Source organism: Hesperophylax consimilis, chromosome 13, assembly GCF_061612785.1.
Source record: "Hesperophylax consimilis isolate HC1 chromosome 13, BYU_Hcon_1.0, whole genome shotgun sequence".
Taxonomy (NCBI): domain Eukaryota; kingdom Metazoa; phylum Arthropoda; class Insecta; order Trichoptera; family Limnephilidae; genus Hesperophylax; species Hesperophylax consimilis.
Window position 1 is genome coordinate 25884012 of NC_142848.1, and position 14730 is coordinate 25898741.

The 14730-nt window shown below is 31.9% G+C and overlaps 2 protein-coding genes across 3 annotated transcripts in view; one reads left to right on the forward strand and one right to left on the reverse strand.

Moving 5' to 3' along the window:
• Positions 1-14730, reverse strand: part of LOC149418670 (oxysterol-binding protein-related protein 9) — a 250556-nt gene that overhangs the window by 155458 nt on the left and 80368 nt on the right. The window contains exons 2-5 of one of the 2 annotated variants that reach the window (XM_089638914.1): positions 9337-9465; positions 5901-6119; positions 1483-1560; positions 888-938 (exon numbers count right to left, since the gene is read on the reverse strand). In XM_089638914.1, coding sequence (XP_089495040.1) covers positions 888-938; positions 1483-1560; positions 5901-6119; positions 9337-9465 — 477 coding nt within the window. Of the gene's footprint in view, positions 1-887; positions 939-1482; positions 1561-5900; positions 6120-9324; positions 9466-14730 lie in introns of both variants that reach the window. The other variant, XM_089638916.1, reaches the window with a different exon arrangement.
• LOC149418671 (very long chain fatty acid elongase AAEL008004-like) overlaps positions 13782-14730 on the forward strand; it is a 40690-nt gene continuing 39741 nt past the window's right edge. The window contains exon 1 of the mRNA XM_089638917.1: positions 13782-14630. The gene's annotated coding sequence lies outside the window, so the exon portion shown is untranslated. The remainder of the gene's footprint in view (positions 14631-14730) is intronic.

The following is a 14730-nucleotide window of genomic DNA, read 5'->3' on the forward strand; positions in this document are numbered from 1 at the left end:
ATATTCTGCATTAAATAAATAAATAAAATAAAATAACAGCCAAATGCAGTAAACATTATTCTTTGTCAGAAAACAGATCAAGTCATCTTTAAATATTTATAATATAACATTAATATCATGTTTGTTGCGCAAGTAATAAAAATAATAATAACATAACTTTTCTATTTTTTTCTGTATTTTTATTTTATTATTTACTGTAATATGTATTTTTTTTTGTCTTGCTTTCTTTAAATAAAAAAAAAAAAAAAAAAAAGCAGTAAAGAATTCTGGCAAAAAATAATTATTGGTTTTACAGATTAGGTCATGATTTCCTAAAAAAAGAGCTAGAATGCGCAATAGTGCAGAGTTGGTAGGTACCATGAGTTATTCATGCAAGGAAAGAACAGTATTGCTCAAAATAACAACTGAGAAGATTCCTGCCAAGACAAACAAGGTTAGGTTTGAGTCTAGGCTAAAAATAATAAACTTTACTTTTCGACATCAAAAAAAAATCTCATGAAAACTTTCTTGTAGATAGATAATTTCGTTCCCATTCAGGCAAGTCTCCAACCCACGGGCACAAATTTTGAGACATCTAAATTTAAATGATGAATCTTATCTAATTTCTTCAGATTAAAAGCATTCAAATAAGATTTAACATTCTGAACTTTGACAAACTTCCATTGCATAAAACAATTTTTAGTTTATGTAATATGTATATACATTTAGCTTTCAAATTTGCAGTATCTCAAAAATGTGTTTATGGTTTGGGGACTTTGGGGGCCTGAAAGGGGACGATTTGGTGTTTAGGACCAAAAATAGCTACAAGAGATACAAAATAACCCTCTGTAAAACCTAATTATTATGTTATGTACAAAAGTTTTATTAATTAATTAAATCAAACTCACCTTGGCAATTTGAAGTAGAACTATGGAGTGCTTTATGTTCTCCAACATGGCCTGTAGAAGTAAGAAAAATTACACAATTAAATATAACAAATATTTATGTACCTGGTTGTACACGGTGTCCGGAAACTACAAGTTAATACAAGAAGGAAACTGGTGAATCTACATCAAACTTAAGGTTGATTTCGTGGTATAACTTTTTTGATTTGAGCTTCCGTTTTCGAGTTGATCGAGTCAGAAGTTAGAATTTTTTAGGCAAAACTGTACCAACTGTTTAATGTATTTTAAAATGCACCGAGGCCGACCCGGCTTGAAAAGCTTTTTTAACCCTTTAGATGCCGAGGAAAAAAAAAGTATTAAAAAAAATCATAATGATCACATTGAAAAATCTCTATGTGACGAAGTTTCCAAACACTGTGTATATTTTAGGATCAAAGAAAACTTTGAATATCTTGATTAGATGCAACCCTTAACATTTTTTTAGACATTTTCGAAAAATTAGGAATTTACAATTATGTGAGTTTATCAATAATTATTATTAAAATTGTGTGTATTGTTTTATGTATTTCAGCAAGTAAAAAAAAAATTGAATGCTTACATTAGCTTGGTCATGCACTCCCTGGCATTTAATCTTGCTCTCTGGATCTGAAATTTCTTCTATTCTGTCTTCCAGTTTCTAGAAAAAAAAGGATATAGAAAATTTATTTCAACGGAGAATTTTTTCCATCAGGTGTTCATATTGGTTCCATGATATTTCATCAAAATGAAAATTCAACACACATTCAAAAAGTGATGAAACAAAAACCTGGTTTAATAGTTACCTATGTAACCTATTTAACCTAGTTTTTGTTTCGTCACTTTTCATGACTTTTTTTTTGTTTTTTTTTATTGTTGATACATTTTTTTTACAATATTTCATATTTCAATTTAGTAATGTTGGCCTCACTGGGTTGTTTACCCGTGCTGAGGCCCCCATTTTATAATTTAAGAATTTATACATTTAAAAAAAAATAAAAGAAAAACAACATTAAAATAAAGATAAATTTAAAATAAAAAATAAAGATTAAAAATTAAAATATAATTATAACACTAAAAGAAAAATATCAAAAGAGAATGTAAATCGGCATTTATAATGATATATGTGTTTGTGCGTGTTGCGTGTTTTATATATTTTTTTTGTGTTGCGTGTATATGTTTTATTCTTTTATGTTATAGTATTTTGGTAATATTGTCTTTTTGTTCTTTAATCCATTTTTTTATTTTGTGTTTGAATTTATTTTTATTTTCCTCAATTTTTGTTTCAAGTGGAAGACTGTTGAATGCTTTAATAGCGTGGTATTTATGGTGTCTTTGTCCAAAAGTAGTGTTTACCGTCGGAGTTTTTATGTTTTCTTTGTACACTTGTCTGACCGGTCTATTAGTGATATTTTGTGTTTGTTGGGGTTTGTTTTTTTGGTCGAAAATGTAGTTTAGTAGTGTTTTAACATATAATTGGCGTATATCAAGTACGTCACAGCTTTTAAATATTTGGTCTGTGTCGGTTAGTTTATGTTTTTTGAGTATTACCTTTAATATTGTTTTCTGTGCGATTTCTATTTGAGCGATAGCTGCGTTTGTTGCTCCTCCCCAAGCAATTATTCCATATTCTATTATTGATTGGCATAGTGCATAATATATTGTTTTCAATTGTTTTATTTTATATATGTTTCTTATGTTTAGGAAAATGTGTATTGTTCTGAGGAGTCTATTTGTGATTTGTTTGATGTGATGTGTCCATCTAAGATTATGGTCAATTAGGATTCCTAGATACTTTATTTGTTCTGTTTTTTCTAGAGGGGGGCAATCGCAGATGTTGGTGTTTATGCATTCGTGTATTTTTATGGTGTTTGTATTGTTTTTTGGCTGTCCTGTGTTAGTTACGCTGTACGTTGTGAATTTTGTTTTCGATATGTTTAGTGTGAGTGTATTTGAGTCCAACCATTTTTTCACTTGCGTGATTCCTAGATTCGCTATGTTATAAACCTTATTCCAATCCTTAGATTTAAATAATAAAACTGTGTCGTCTGCGTAACTAATTATTTCTCCATCTATTTCCATGCTGCAAAGTTCATTTATGTAAATTATGAAAAGAACGGGCCCTAGTATGCTTCCTTGTGGAACTCCGTGTGTAATCGGCAGTGGTTTGCTAGTATAGTTATTAATTTTGACTTGTTATTATATGACTTTATATCACTTTTTGTGGGTGTGTTGAATTGTCATTTTGATGAGATACCCGGTCACCGTTCATATTGTCTGCTCTCTATCCAAATTTCAAAGAAAACTCTATTCAAGAATTTCTTAGCTGTTCTTCAAAATTGGTTAGAAGACTTATTTCCTTCTAAACAACAAAAATTGTTCAGTCATGGAATCAATAAACTGCCAAAACATTGGGATGGTATGGTTAACAATGCAGGAAAATATAATATTGATCACTTCATGTACAGAAACTTTGTTTGCAATAAATATGTAATAAACGGTTCCATGATAACTCCTCAAAATGACAATTCAACACACCTTTGATATAAAGTCATTAAAAGTGATGAAACAGGTTAAATAGGTTATCTATGTAACTATTTAACCTAACTTTTAATAGGTGTGTTGAATTTTCATTTTGATGAGTTATCCGGTTACCGTAATAAACTAAAGCATGAACCTAATAATTTGTCAACTGTAATATGAAATTAGTATAGAAATACATTACAATGACCAGGGGGTAACTCCGATCGAAAATTGGAAGCGAAATATTGTGATGTCATATGTTAACCTAACTATATACACCAATGAAAAACTCTGAAAATCCGTAGAATAAACTTTTTAAGTTTTTCAATGGTGTATAGTATAATAAGTAGGCTCCGAATGAGAATTTTACCGTCTATATATTGGTATATCTATGGTTTTTTAGGTCCAACTTGTTTCATACATAAAGTTCGAAGATATCGATCTAGTGAGTTGTTTATTTACGACAATGCCATCTTAATAATTGGTCTTACAAAGTTTTTTTCAAAAAGTTGTTAAAATGATTGTTTTTTAGGACAATAAATACGAAACACCACAATGTTATTTCCAAGGAATATGTTTCATAACATGTTGCAATTTCATCTCTTCCTTGAACAATTTGTTTTACGTCGCTTACGAGGTATTGCGACGAACGACGGAAAAATAAATGGAATGACGATATAATAAATTATTTATTACCATAACATAAAAATCTCCGCAAAAAACTTAACACTTTGACAACCTTTATGGCTTATCGAGTCAGTACAATCTAAATATGTTTCCAATTGTATGTTGTCCATTCAATCAATAAATCGAAACAATGGCATTTTTATACTTGACAACCATTCAATGCTTAATTTGTATTTGCAGGGAATAATATTATTAGGTATCGATCAATAATTGTTTATTAATGATTGAAAATAAAATTAGTTATTAGTGCATTGTGTCAAGTGCTGTTTTTGTGCTTGTCACCTTAATGTCAAGGGTGCAACTTCAGTAAATGGCCGACACAATGATATTCAATATTATTTATTTATTTATTCATTTTTGGAAAATCGGCAGTTTACATTTAATCAGTTTGTACATAAGCGATATTTAGTAAAATAAAACCAATTATGGATTTCCTAATTGTGACTTTAACTGAGACAGCATAATTTAAATTTGCTAGAAAGGAATATGAATTAAAAAAAAAAAATATATACAAAACAAAAAGATGAAACATACAAAACAATACATTTATAGCCATGGAGAGAGGTTGTAGATATAAATCAATTCATAATAGAGATATAAACAATAGAGACATAAACATTATTCACAAACTATCAGAGAAATATTATTTTATGGACCCCTTGTATTTGGTAAGTTCGCAACTGAAAATATCAACCTTAGATAATACACTATTGTAATTATTGCATAGTCTGTTCAGGCAAGAATTCTGCTTAGAGTTCGTTTTACTTTGATCAACCTTGAACAGGACACAAGAGCGTGTTGAACGCGCAGGTACATTGTATGGAATCTTGTTTAGCAACTCTGGGCTTGGAATATTATTGTTAACTACTTTATACATGAATAGTGCATCCTTATGATGCCTCTGTACACTCAGTGAATCAATTTTAAAGTATGAAGCTGCCTCTGCATAGTTATTAAATCTTACAAATGACTTGTAGCAAAGATATTTTAGGAATTTGTTTTGAATTGCTTCGATTTTGTTTATGTGGATTTTGTAAAATGGAGACAGTTTCAGTTTCAGTGCCGGCAACCCGGGCGTTTATTTAATTTCATGGTTGTTTACATTGTTTTCTTTTCTTTTACCCGCCTCACTAGACAAAGTCTGTTCCGAGGCGGGTAAATCGCATATTATATTTGTTCCAAAAGAAATGTATGTATTTAAATAAAAATATATATATGTATGTAAAAAGACAAAAAGATACAAAAAGACCAAACAACTATTATTTATTTATTTTTTTTGTATTAGGCAATTCACCCTAAAGAGAGTGCTATGTGTAAAACAACTATTATATTATAATATTCCACATTTCTTTAGGGCCAATATTTAACACAAAACAGATTAACACCATGTTTGTCAATACACATATGCTACTCATGTTCATAAACTAAAAATAACTACTCTCGATAAACGAAATATTTTTTCCATGTTTTCTCTATTACTAACCACCAATGACGTATTTGGTTTTCATAAATTCAAGTATAAATGATTTATTTTTAATTTAATACATACTAAGTACGAAAGGGTTTGGTTAAGCCTAAAGGTTATCGCACACATCAGCTCGGCATCGGATCGGCATCAGATCGGCATCGTCTCGCCTCATTTCACTAGCTTGTCCAAGACGAGACGATGCCTAAATTCGGTCTTTAACCATAGCAATACTGAGAGTATCTTCCACTCCGGAACATGCCACAAATATACTATACCTTTACTTTACTTTACGGAGGCCGTCTATTGAATTTTTCAGTTCTCACCTTGACTTGTTCAATCATAATCTGCAGGTACGCATCCGCTTCTGCCACCCGGCGCTCGAAGTCTCTTGGTCGGGCCCCCGCCGCTCCCACGGGACCCGGTGCGCTCCCAAGCATTGACCCCCCGGTGGCCGGGGCCCCGTTCTTGCCGGCGCGGTGGTGGCGCGCAATGGTGTCTTCGAGGGCGCGCACCCAGCGCTCTCGCTCTTCGCCGTCTCGCGCCTGGAAATATAAATGTATTGTATAAAAACATTTAAAATACTGATTTCGGTTGTGCCTCAGCCTGTAACTCCGGTTCAATAAACTCAAGAACTTTAGACAAATAATAATAATAATAATAATTGGATGACTTATATAGCGCCGTTTTTGTGCAAAATCACCTCAAGGGATAAAGTTCCTACTTATAATAAAACATTCTTAATAGAAAATTATTTTCATTGCCATTTTCAAAATTGGAACTGATTTGTCGAGAATGAGATTTTCCTCCTACAGTGAAATCTATGTTTTTTTATAAATGTATCATATTAATTTGAACATGCTAAGGAAAGAACTTTTAGAATTTGTATAAAATATCAAATAGAACTGAAAATATAAACCCTCAAACTGAACTTATGAATTGTACTGAAACGTGTCTCGTGTTAACGTATTACCCAAGTTCACCTTGAAAGCTCAGAACTTCTTCATTTTTGGAGATATCGAAAAACTAATTTAAATGTCGTTATAAACATTTCAAAAATAAAAAATCAAAATAGGAGACAACCTTATTGAGACTATTCGTAACCTTTTAAGGGTCTGCGCTAGTTTTCAATAAAATCAATTAAATTTACATGTAATTCTATCACTAATGATAAATATTATGATACTTTTATTTGGACACATTAAAGGGTTATGTTGTTTCAAACATTCGTCACATTTAATGTCCAACATCATTGATCGGCGCCATTTTGAATTTTCAATATTAAAGATTAGAGCATGTTATGTTAGTCAGCTGGTTACACAGAATATGTTCAAAATCTGGAGCTCTCCGAGATTCGTGATTAACGGATTACATTCAAATGTAAAACAAAATGGCACCGATCAAAGATTTCACGAATCTCTGGCGATTAGCGCAGTTCGTTCAAAAAAAAAAAAAATGGCACCGATTGACGATTTCATAAATTAAACTACCGAAACCTAAGTAAAGTTGTTTATTATCTAAAATCGGCATGAAATTAGATTTATTTTTTATAAGGTAGGTTTATAATAAATCAAACCGAAAAACTTGATTTAAATATATATATATATATAAATGGTCGATAGACGATAGCCTGGTAGCTAAAATGCTTGGCTATCGCCAATAGTTTGGGTTGAATTTCGGGAGAAGAAACTCGATATTATAAATAGTTAAAAAAGTCAGGTTTATTAGAATAAATTGACATAAATAGAAGTGGCTGTTCACAAGCGTGAATAAGAAAAATGTAAATATATTCAAAACAAGAGATAGGTTAGGTTAGGTGGTGTTAAATTAAATGGGGAAAAATTATAAATTAGCAGGTTCGGTATTATTGATGCAACTGGATAAGTACTGATTTGATATCTAATTTGGTAAGGTCTCTACAATTATCTACTCTATGGATGTTTGGGCTACCATGAGTGGTTTAAATGGTGAGTAATTAAATATGAATCCCTTCCTGACCTTCATCCCTTCACTCGGGTTTACTGTAGGGTAGGGTATTAAATTTATTAAGAGACTAGGGTACATAAGGGATTCATTATTTGGCCTTCATAACTGCAAGGAAATCAGCAAAAAAATTGTTAGGTTAAGAGGAATGGCTGCACGGCTTTTCTCGTACAAAACTTAATTTTGGATTTGAGGTCAAAATACTTAATCTTAATTTTAACTCTTTTAAACACAAACAAAAATCAAAAGCAGTTAAAAAGTAATTTTATGAATTATTTTAGTTAACATAAATTATTATAAGTACTCTGTAAATTGATTAATTATTTAATAAAGAAAAAAAAGAAATTTAGTAAGGATGTGAGCTATTTCATTTATTTGTGTTTTAAATTTATTTTAGAGGCAACTTTGGCAATTAACGGCATTCTTAATCAAGAGGTAAGGCTCACGACTGGAGCTGGAGGTCGCGGGTTCAAAGTGCATAAGTAAATTTTATTTGATTATTGAAGACAATATTAGAGATCTTTAAAAGAAAAAGATACGCACTCATCTAGGACTTGAACCAAGGACCTTCGCCTTACCGGGGCTCTGGAGCAGCACAACCGCAGAGTCCCGGTAAGGTGAAGTTCTTGGGTTCCAGTCCTAGACGCGTTTCAATTTTTCGTTTACAAATCGCTAATATTGTCTTCACTAAATATAACAATTAGAGTTTTTACTCATTGAGTTGTTCGAAACATAAATAAATTTAACTTGATTAATTTGTGTTATTTCACGATTTACTCATTTAATATAATAAGTAGTATATTTGCTGGGCATTCCAGAGTGCAAGATGCTCTCAATATCACCCTGGTGTAAGAACACCAATCAGAATTAAAACGTTGCTTAAAATGGTTTTGGCCGTGTTTGGAGACCAGATCTGATTAGCCAGGTACTTCCCCACCTTCATCCTCCCCATCTAATTCCCCACTCCACTATCTTCAGCCTCAGAACATACCCCAACTGGGTATGCTATTGTCTCATTTGCTCCAGAAGGTTTGTAAATATAATCTTGCTAACTATCTATTGGGTTGCTGTTTAACCATATTTTTCGGTAATGTCGGTTTTAGAAGCAGAATTTTAATGGCGCCCTGTTTATAATGTGCTAATATAATAATGCAGGTTTGTCTCATTATCTCATATTTTTAATGGGGGTTCACTGCACAAACGTACTTAAGAAAAAACCTCCACTGCTCATAAACAATAATTGCCAAAGTTGTCACCAAAATCATGAAAAATTGAATTCTCGAAATGTAGTTACTTTTGTAAAACAAAAAAAATATTTTTAAAACCCATTATAACTTTCAAGATTCAACGACAGTAGTCGAATTCGGGTACGAAAATATCAACAAATAAACAAAAATGTTCTGAATAAATAAGACACAATAAGCTTGTAATGTCATTGGTCACAAAATGTGTCTTGACTAGAGATAAGTCCCATTCACAAATTTCACAAAACAGAACGAATGTCTCCTGTCCGAATCCATTCAAAATCAGAAAGGCAAAAATATAAGAAATGTATTCAAAACATTTTGTGAATGATCGTTTACCTTACCATTAATGTGGTCATTCACCTGGTTTGGTGGTCGTAAAATTGCATCGATAGTGACAATAATGCAACAAAATATTTTTAGATAATTTTTTGTGTTTGGATTTTTAGCCTCATTTAGAATGCCGGAACGAGATGAATGAAATAGCTGGATGGATGAATGTAACGAATGAAAAACTTATTACGGCTCTGTTAACCTGGAAGTGGAAGGTCTTGTGGTCCACGGTGATGGTGAAGGTGGAGTCATCCTCGTCGTCGATGCCGATGACCGCGGCGCGCAGCCGCACGCACCCCCGCCGCACCCCGCGCATCATCTTCTCCTTGGACTGGAATGAGAAATAACTTCATTATTAGTATGGGAATGTCAAGTGAATAAAAAGGACTGGACTGGAAGAAGAAATAACTTCATTATTAGTATGGGAATGTCAAGTGAATAAAAGAGACTGGACTGGACTGGAAGAAGAAATAACTTCATTATTAGTATGGGAATGTCAAGTGAATAAAAGGGACTGGACTGGAAAGAGAAATAACTTCATTATTAGTATGGGAATGTCAAGTGAATAAAAGGGACTGGACTAGAAGGAGAAATAACTTCATTATTAGTATGGGAATGTCAAGTGAATAAAAGGGACTGGACTGGAAGAAGAAATAACTTCATTATTAGTATGGGAATGTCAAGTGAATAAAAGGGACAGGACTGGAAGAAGAAATAACTTCATTATTAGTATGGGAATGTCAAGTGAATAAAAGGGACTGGACTGGAAAGAGAAATAACTTCATTATTAGTATGGGAAAGTCAAGTGAATTAAAGGGACTGGACTGGACTGGAAGAAGAAATAACTTCATTATTAGTATGGGAATGTCAAGTGAATAAAAGGGACAGGACTGGAAGAAGAAATAACTTCATTATTAGTATGGGAATGTCAAGTGAATAAAAGGGATTGGACTGGAAAGAGAAATAACTTCATTATTAGTATGGGAAAGTTAACTGAATGATGGGACTGGTCTGGAAGGAGAAAAAACTAATATAGGAAATAGAATATTTACGAAAGTCAACTAAATGAAGTGCGAATAAGACTAGGAGGTGGAAGAACAATAATTAGTGTCATTAAGTCTGATGATGGACACTTAATACTGTCCGAAATTTGGCTAAAGAAGGTAGCGCAACACGGCATAATACCCCAAAAATAAATCACTATAAAACTTTGGCCATGAAAATTTCAAATCATATCTGACAAACTTGGATTATTATTTACGCTAAATTGCATTTTCTTCAAATTCAATTAGAATTAGCGAAATTTCCGTCTTATTACACAAACGTAAACATTATTTAGTTAAATTAATCATAAAAGAGCAACTGAAAATAACAAAAGAACGGTATAAAATAATAGAACCTTTTAGGTGGGCTGTAAGAGAAATCGTACAGAAAAATTACGGCCGTAAAAAAAACTTAATAATTCTCAGAAGAGAGACTTATTAGTATATATTTAGTTTAAAAAAATATCTAATGAAAGTAATTAGGTACTTAACAATGATGGTTCTTCCAATAAACATGCAAATGTATTATAAATTTAAACATAATAAATAACGTTATATTTATCACTATATAATTTTAATTTAAATAAAACTCAATGTTATATTTTTGTTATTATTTTTTTGGTAAACTAATGTTTAAGACGAGATTTTTTATGCATAGCACAAAGGGTAACAATTATTTTACAAGCAATAATTATTCGCCTGAAACACTCATCCACATTGAAAAATCTCCTGATAAAAGATACATGCATGACGCCAACAGGACTCGAACCCGTGTCCTGATTTTTCAATGTGGATGAGTGTTTCAGGCGAATAATTATTGCTTGTAAAATAATTGTTACCCTTTATATTTTTGTCTTTAGGTATTTTTTTGTCAATCCTTTTTTGTCTATTCTTAACTTATTAATTATAGAAGAAGAAACCATTAGTTTTTTATTAACTAGTGGTAAATACACTGAATATGAAGTTATTAATTTTATTTAAATAAAAATGACACCGCAGTGATTTTTCAATTATTAAGTTATTATCAGTTTAACGCGGTATCTTATTAAAAGGTTTTTTTTTCAAACTGAAGAATTGCTTAACGATTGTTGAATTCATTACAGGATGGCCCGAGTAAAGCGAGTTGTTCAAATGATATATTATCCTACATTATATGTATTTATTGGTAGGCGATGAAAACACACGAGATAATATAGAAATGTTATAAAAACACGATTAGATTTTATTTGCAACTTGCTGAATCGATATAATTGTGTGATACGATATAATAACGCAATACGAAGAAAACTGAACAAAACCATATCCTAGAAATAGAAAAAGTACAAAAGAGGTTTATGTGTTATCTATATATGAGAGAACGTCCGTACTATCCATTACTATATCCATCATTGTTCTTAACAGGAATGCTCGATTTAAAAAGCACATAATATTATTATATTATATATAATATATTCAAATATTTTTTTTAAACTAATCACTGGAACTATACTTAATCCACTTATATTAAAAGAGGTTAACTTATATGTCTCTAACAACGAAGATCCTATGCACAGGTGAACTTATATGTCTCTAGCAAAGAAGATCCCATGCACAGGTTAACTTATATGTCTCTAACATCGAAGATGCCATGCACAGTATTGCACAGGTTACCTTATAAGTCTCTAACATTGAAGATCACTAGCCCAGGTTACCTTATATGTCTCTAACATCGAAGATCACTAGCACAGGTTACCTTATATGTCTCTAACATCGAAGATCCCATGCAAAGGTTAACTTATATGTATCTAGCATCGAAGATCCCATGCATCATTTTTCATATTACAAAATTTCATATTCCGAAAGCGAGGACTTCTACCTATCAGAACGCGCAAATCAACGAAGCGACTCAACTGCTTGACGATTCTGCATTGACCATCGACATTTTCAACGTCACTTCAGACAGTTCAGAAACTATCTGTTGACATATGTCACAAAATAGTAAAACTGCCCCACGACCTTTAATTCATACATGTACCTCAAATTTGTGATCTTCTCCATAATATATTGGAGCATAACCGTTCTATGGAGAACATGAATAAATAACATTAAAATTACAGTATGCCACAGTGATCATATTTCCACAATGCGACTCGGTAGGGTTGTTGAATATGAAGATGGGAAAGGAGAAGTACTCGGAAGAGATATTATCATTTCAGTAATTGAAACAATGCGAATTTTGGTGAATGTCTTGGAAAAACTATTGAAAAGATTGAGATGTTAAACTAATCCGAAATAATGAAATGATAAAAATGTATTTGCTGTCCAATTGACATTTTGAACTACTTGAAATCTTACAAAATTCTAGATAATTATATTTTACGAATATGATAAATTTAAAAGGCATATTTTTAATAAACCAAATAAATAATAATATACTCTCCAGAATTGTTAACATCGGAGATCGTAAGATATGAAACCTGATGAAACAAGATTGGTAGAATGGGGTGAATGTGGAATAACCTAAAATATTTAAATAACCTTGCAATATTATTATTTGTAGAGTCATCGTTTTACAAATAAATGTATTATACACCTTCCTTTTATTTTGCCATTTTTTTTTCAAAAAGTGGTGCTTCCCCGTCTGAAAGAACGATAAAAAACGTGTTTTAAATCGTACATTACATATTACAAATCACAGCTGTCATATTACTCTGTGCATGCGCCGGTCTACTTAAGTGCAATGTTGCTAGACGTTTTTTATTGTTTTTAATGAACTAATTTACTTTTTTATTTTTATTGCAGAAACAAACGGTTCATAATAACTAATTACATAGAGGACAATAGTTACAAAGTTACACAAGTTAATGCAATAATTGATACCAATGACATGTCGCTGAGATATACAGGGTGTCCGGAAACTCGTAGTACAAGCGGGAAACTGGTGAATCTACGTCACATTTGGAGTCGATTTTGTAGTATATTTTTTTTTTATTTGAGCTTTCGTTATCGAGTAAATCGAGTTTGAAGTTGATTTTTTTTTTTTTTTTTTTTTTAATCAAATTCTTATAAATTATTACTGAAGATCAAAGTACCCAACTAATTAAAACTATTTGAAAGTAAAACAAATGAAGAAACTCGGATTTGAAGCATTATTTTGAAATCACCCTTCATTTAACCCGGTGTAATCATGAAATATTTCTGCTCTGCAGGGTTAAAACATCTGTTATTCAACCCTAAACACCAGAAAAAACTTTAACCCTAAAATAGCCGAAAAATATTTTTTTTGGTTTTTTTTTTTTTTTGAAAATGCTCAAATCAAAAAACTTTATGTTTTTTTGGGTTCCCCATGCGGTGTAGATTCTCCAGTATCCCGCTTGTACTACGAGTTTCCGGACACCGTGTATACATATGTGGTATATTATAGGTACATTTTACTTAAGTTAAGTTAGTTAGTATGCTAATACTTATAAGACAAGGTTTTTTATGCATAGCACAAAGAATAACAAATTATTATAAGCAACAATTATTTGAAATTAAACAATAACTTTGTAAACATCACTTATACCTATAAGTGATGTTTACAAAGTTATTGTTTAATTTTAAATTATAATGTCACATCACAAAGTAACCGCTTCATATGAAGAAACAATTATTTGCCTGAAATACCCATACATATTGAAAATATCTCCCGAGTAAAAATAAATGCCGTCGACGGAAATAGAGAGATATTTTCAATTTGTATAGGTATTTCAGGCGAATAATTATTGCCAATTTGTTACATTTTTAATAAGTAATAATTCGAAATAGAAATTATACAGTCTTTGTACAATGTAAAACAAAACACCGTTTAACGGTTGTGAAGTGGTTTTTTTATATATTAATAAAGCCGCATTATAATAAAACGTCTGAGAATTTGAGCCACCGCGCATCGCAGTTTTAATGCGTGTCAGGGTCTAAGTTCACGGCATTCAATGCAAATTAAGTAGTTCTGATTAAACACCTGAAATTTTAACCCCGAGCACGACAGTCAGTCACCACTGGTTCGCGATCGACAGATGTGCGAGAGGGTACTGGAGGAATCGCAACCGCAGGTGTACAGCAAGGATCAGCAGGGAGACCAGTTGGACAACTCTTGGCCCACGCTCATATTTCTATTACTGGTCTACGTATTCCTTCCACACGCACTGGCAAAGCTAGTGCAGAAGAAAGAGGAAAGAAAGGAATAGCCAAGACAATCAAAAACGGTGAAAATCACTAAAAGAAAGAGTGAAAGAAAACTGGATTAAGATTGGAACAAGGAACCAGAATAGAAACACAGTGAAGATGGTTTGAAATCGAAGAAATTAGAATTTATAGAAAAACTAGAAGTAAAAGGAAGAGTTTCAATTTTAAAAAAGTGGGGATCTAATGCGCAGAAAGAAGATAGTGCAACCACTATTCACATTTTTTGGAATTTTCGCATTGGGGAGCTAGGGTGAGTGCAACAATTTATTACTTATTTTAAAGATCGTTGGATTTACGTTCAAAATCGTTTACCCAAAAAGTTGAAAAACGTAAGGGAAAATTATTTCCAG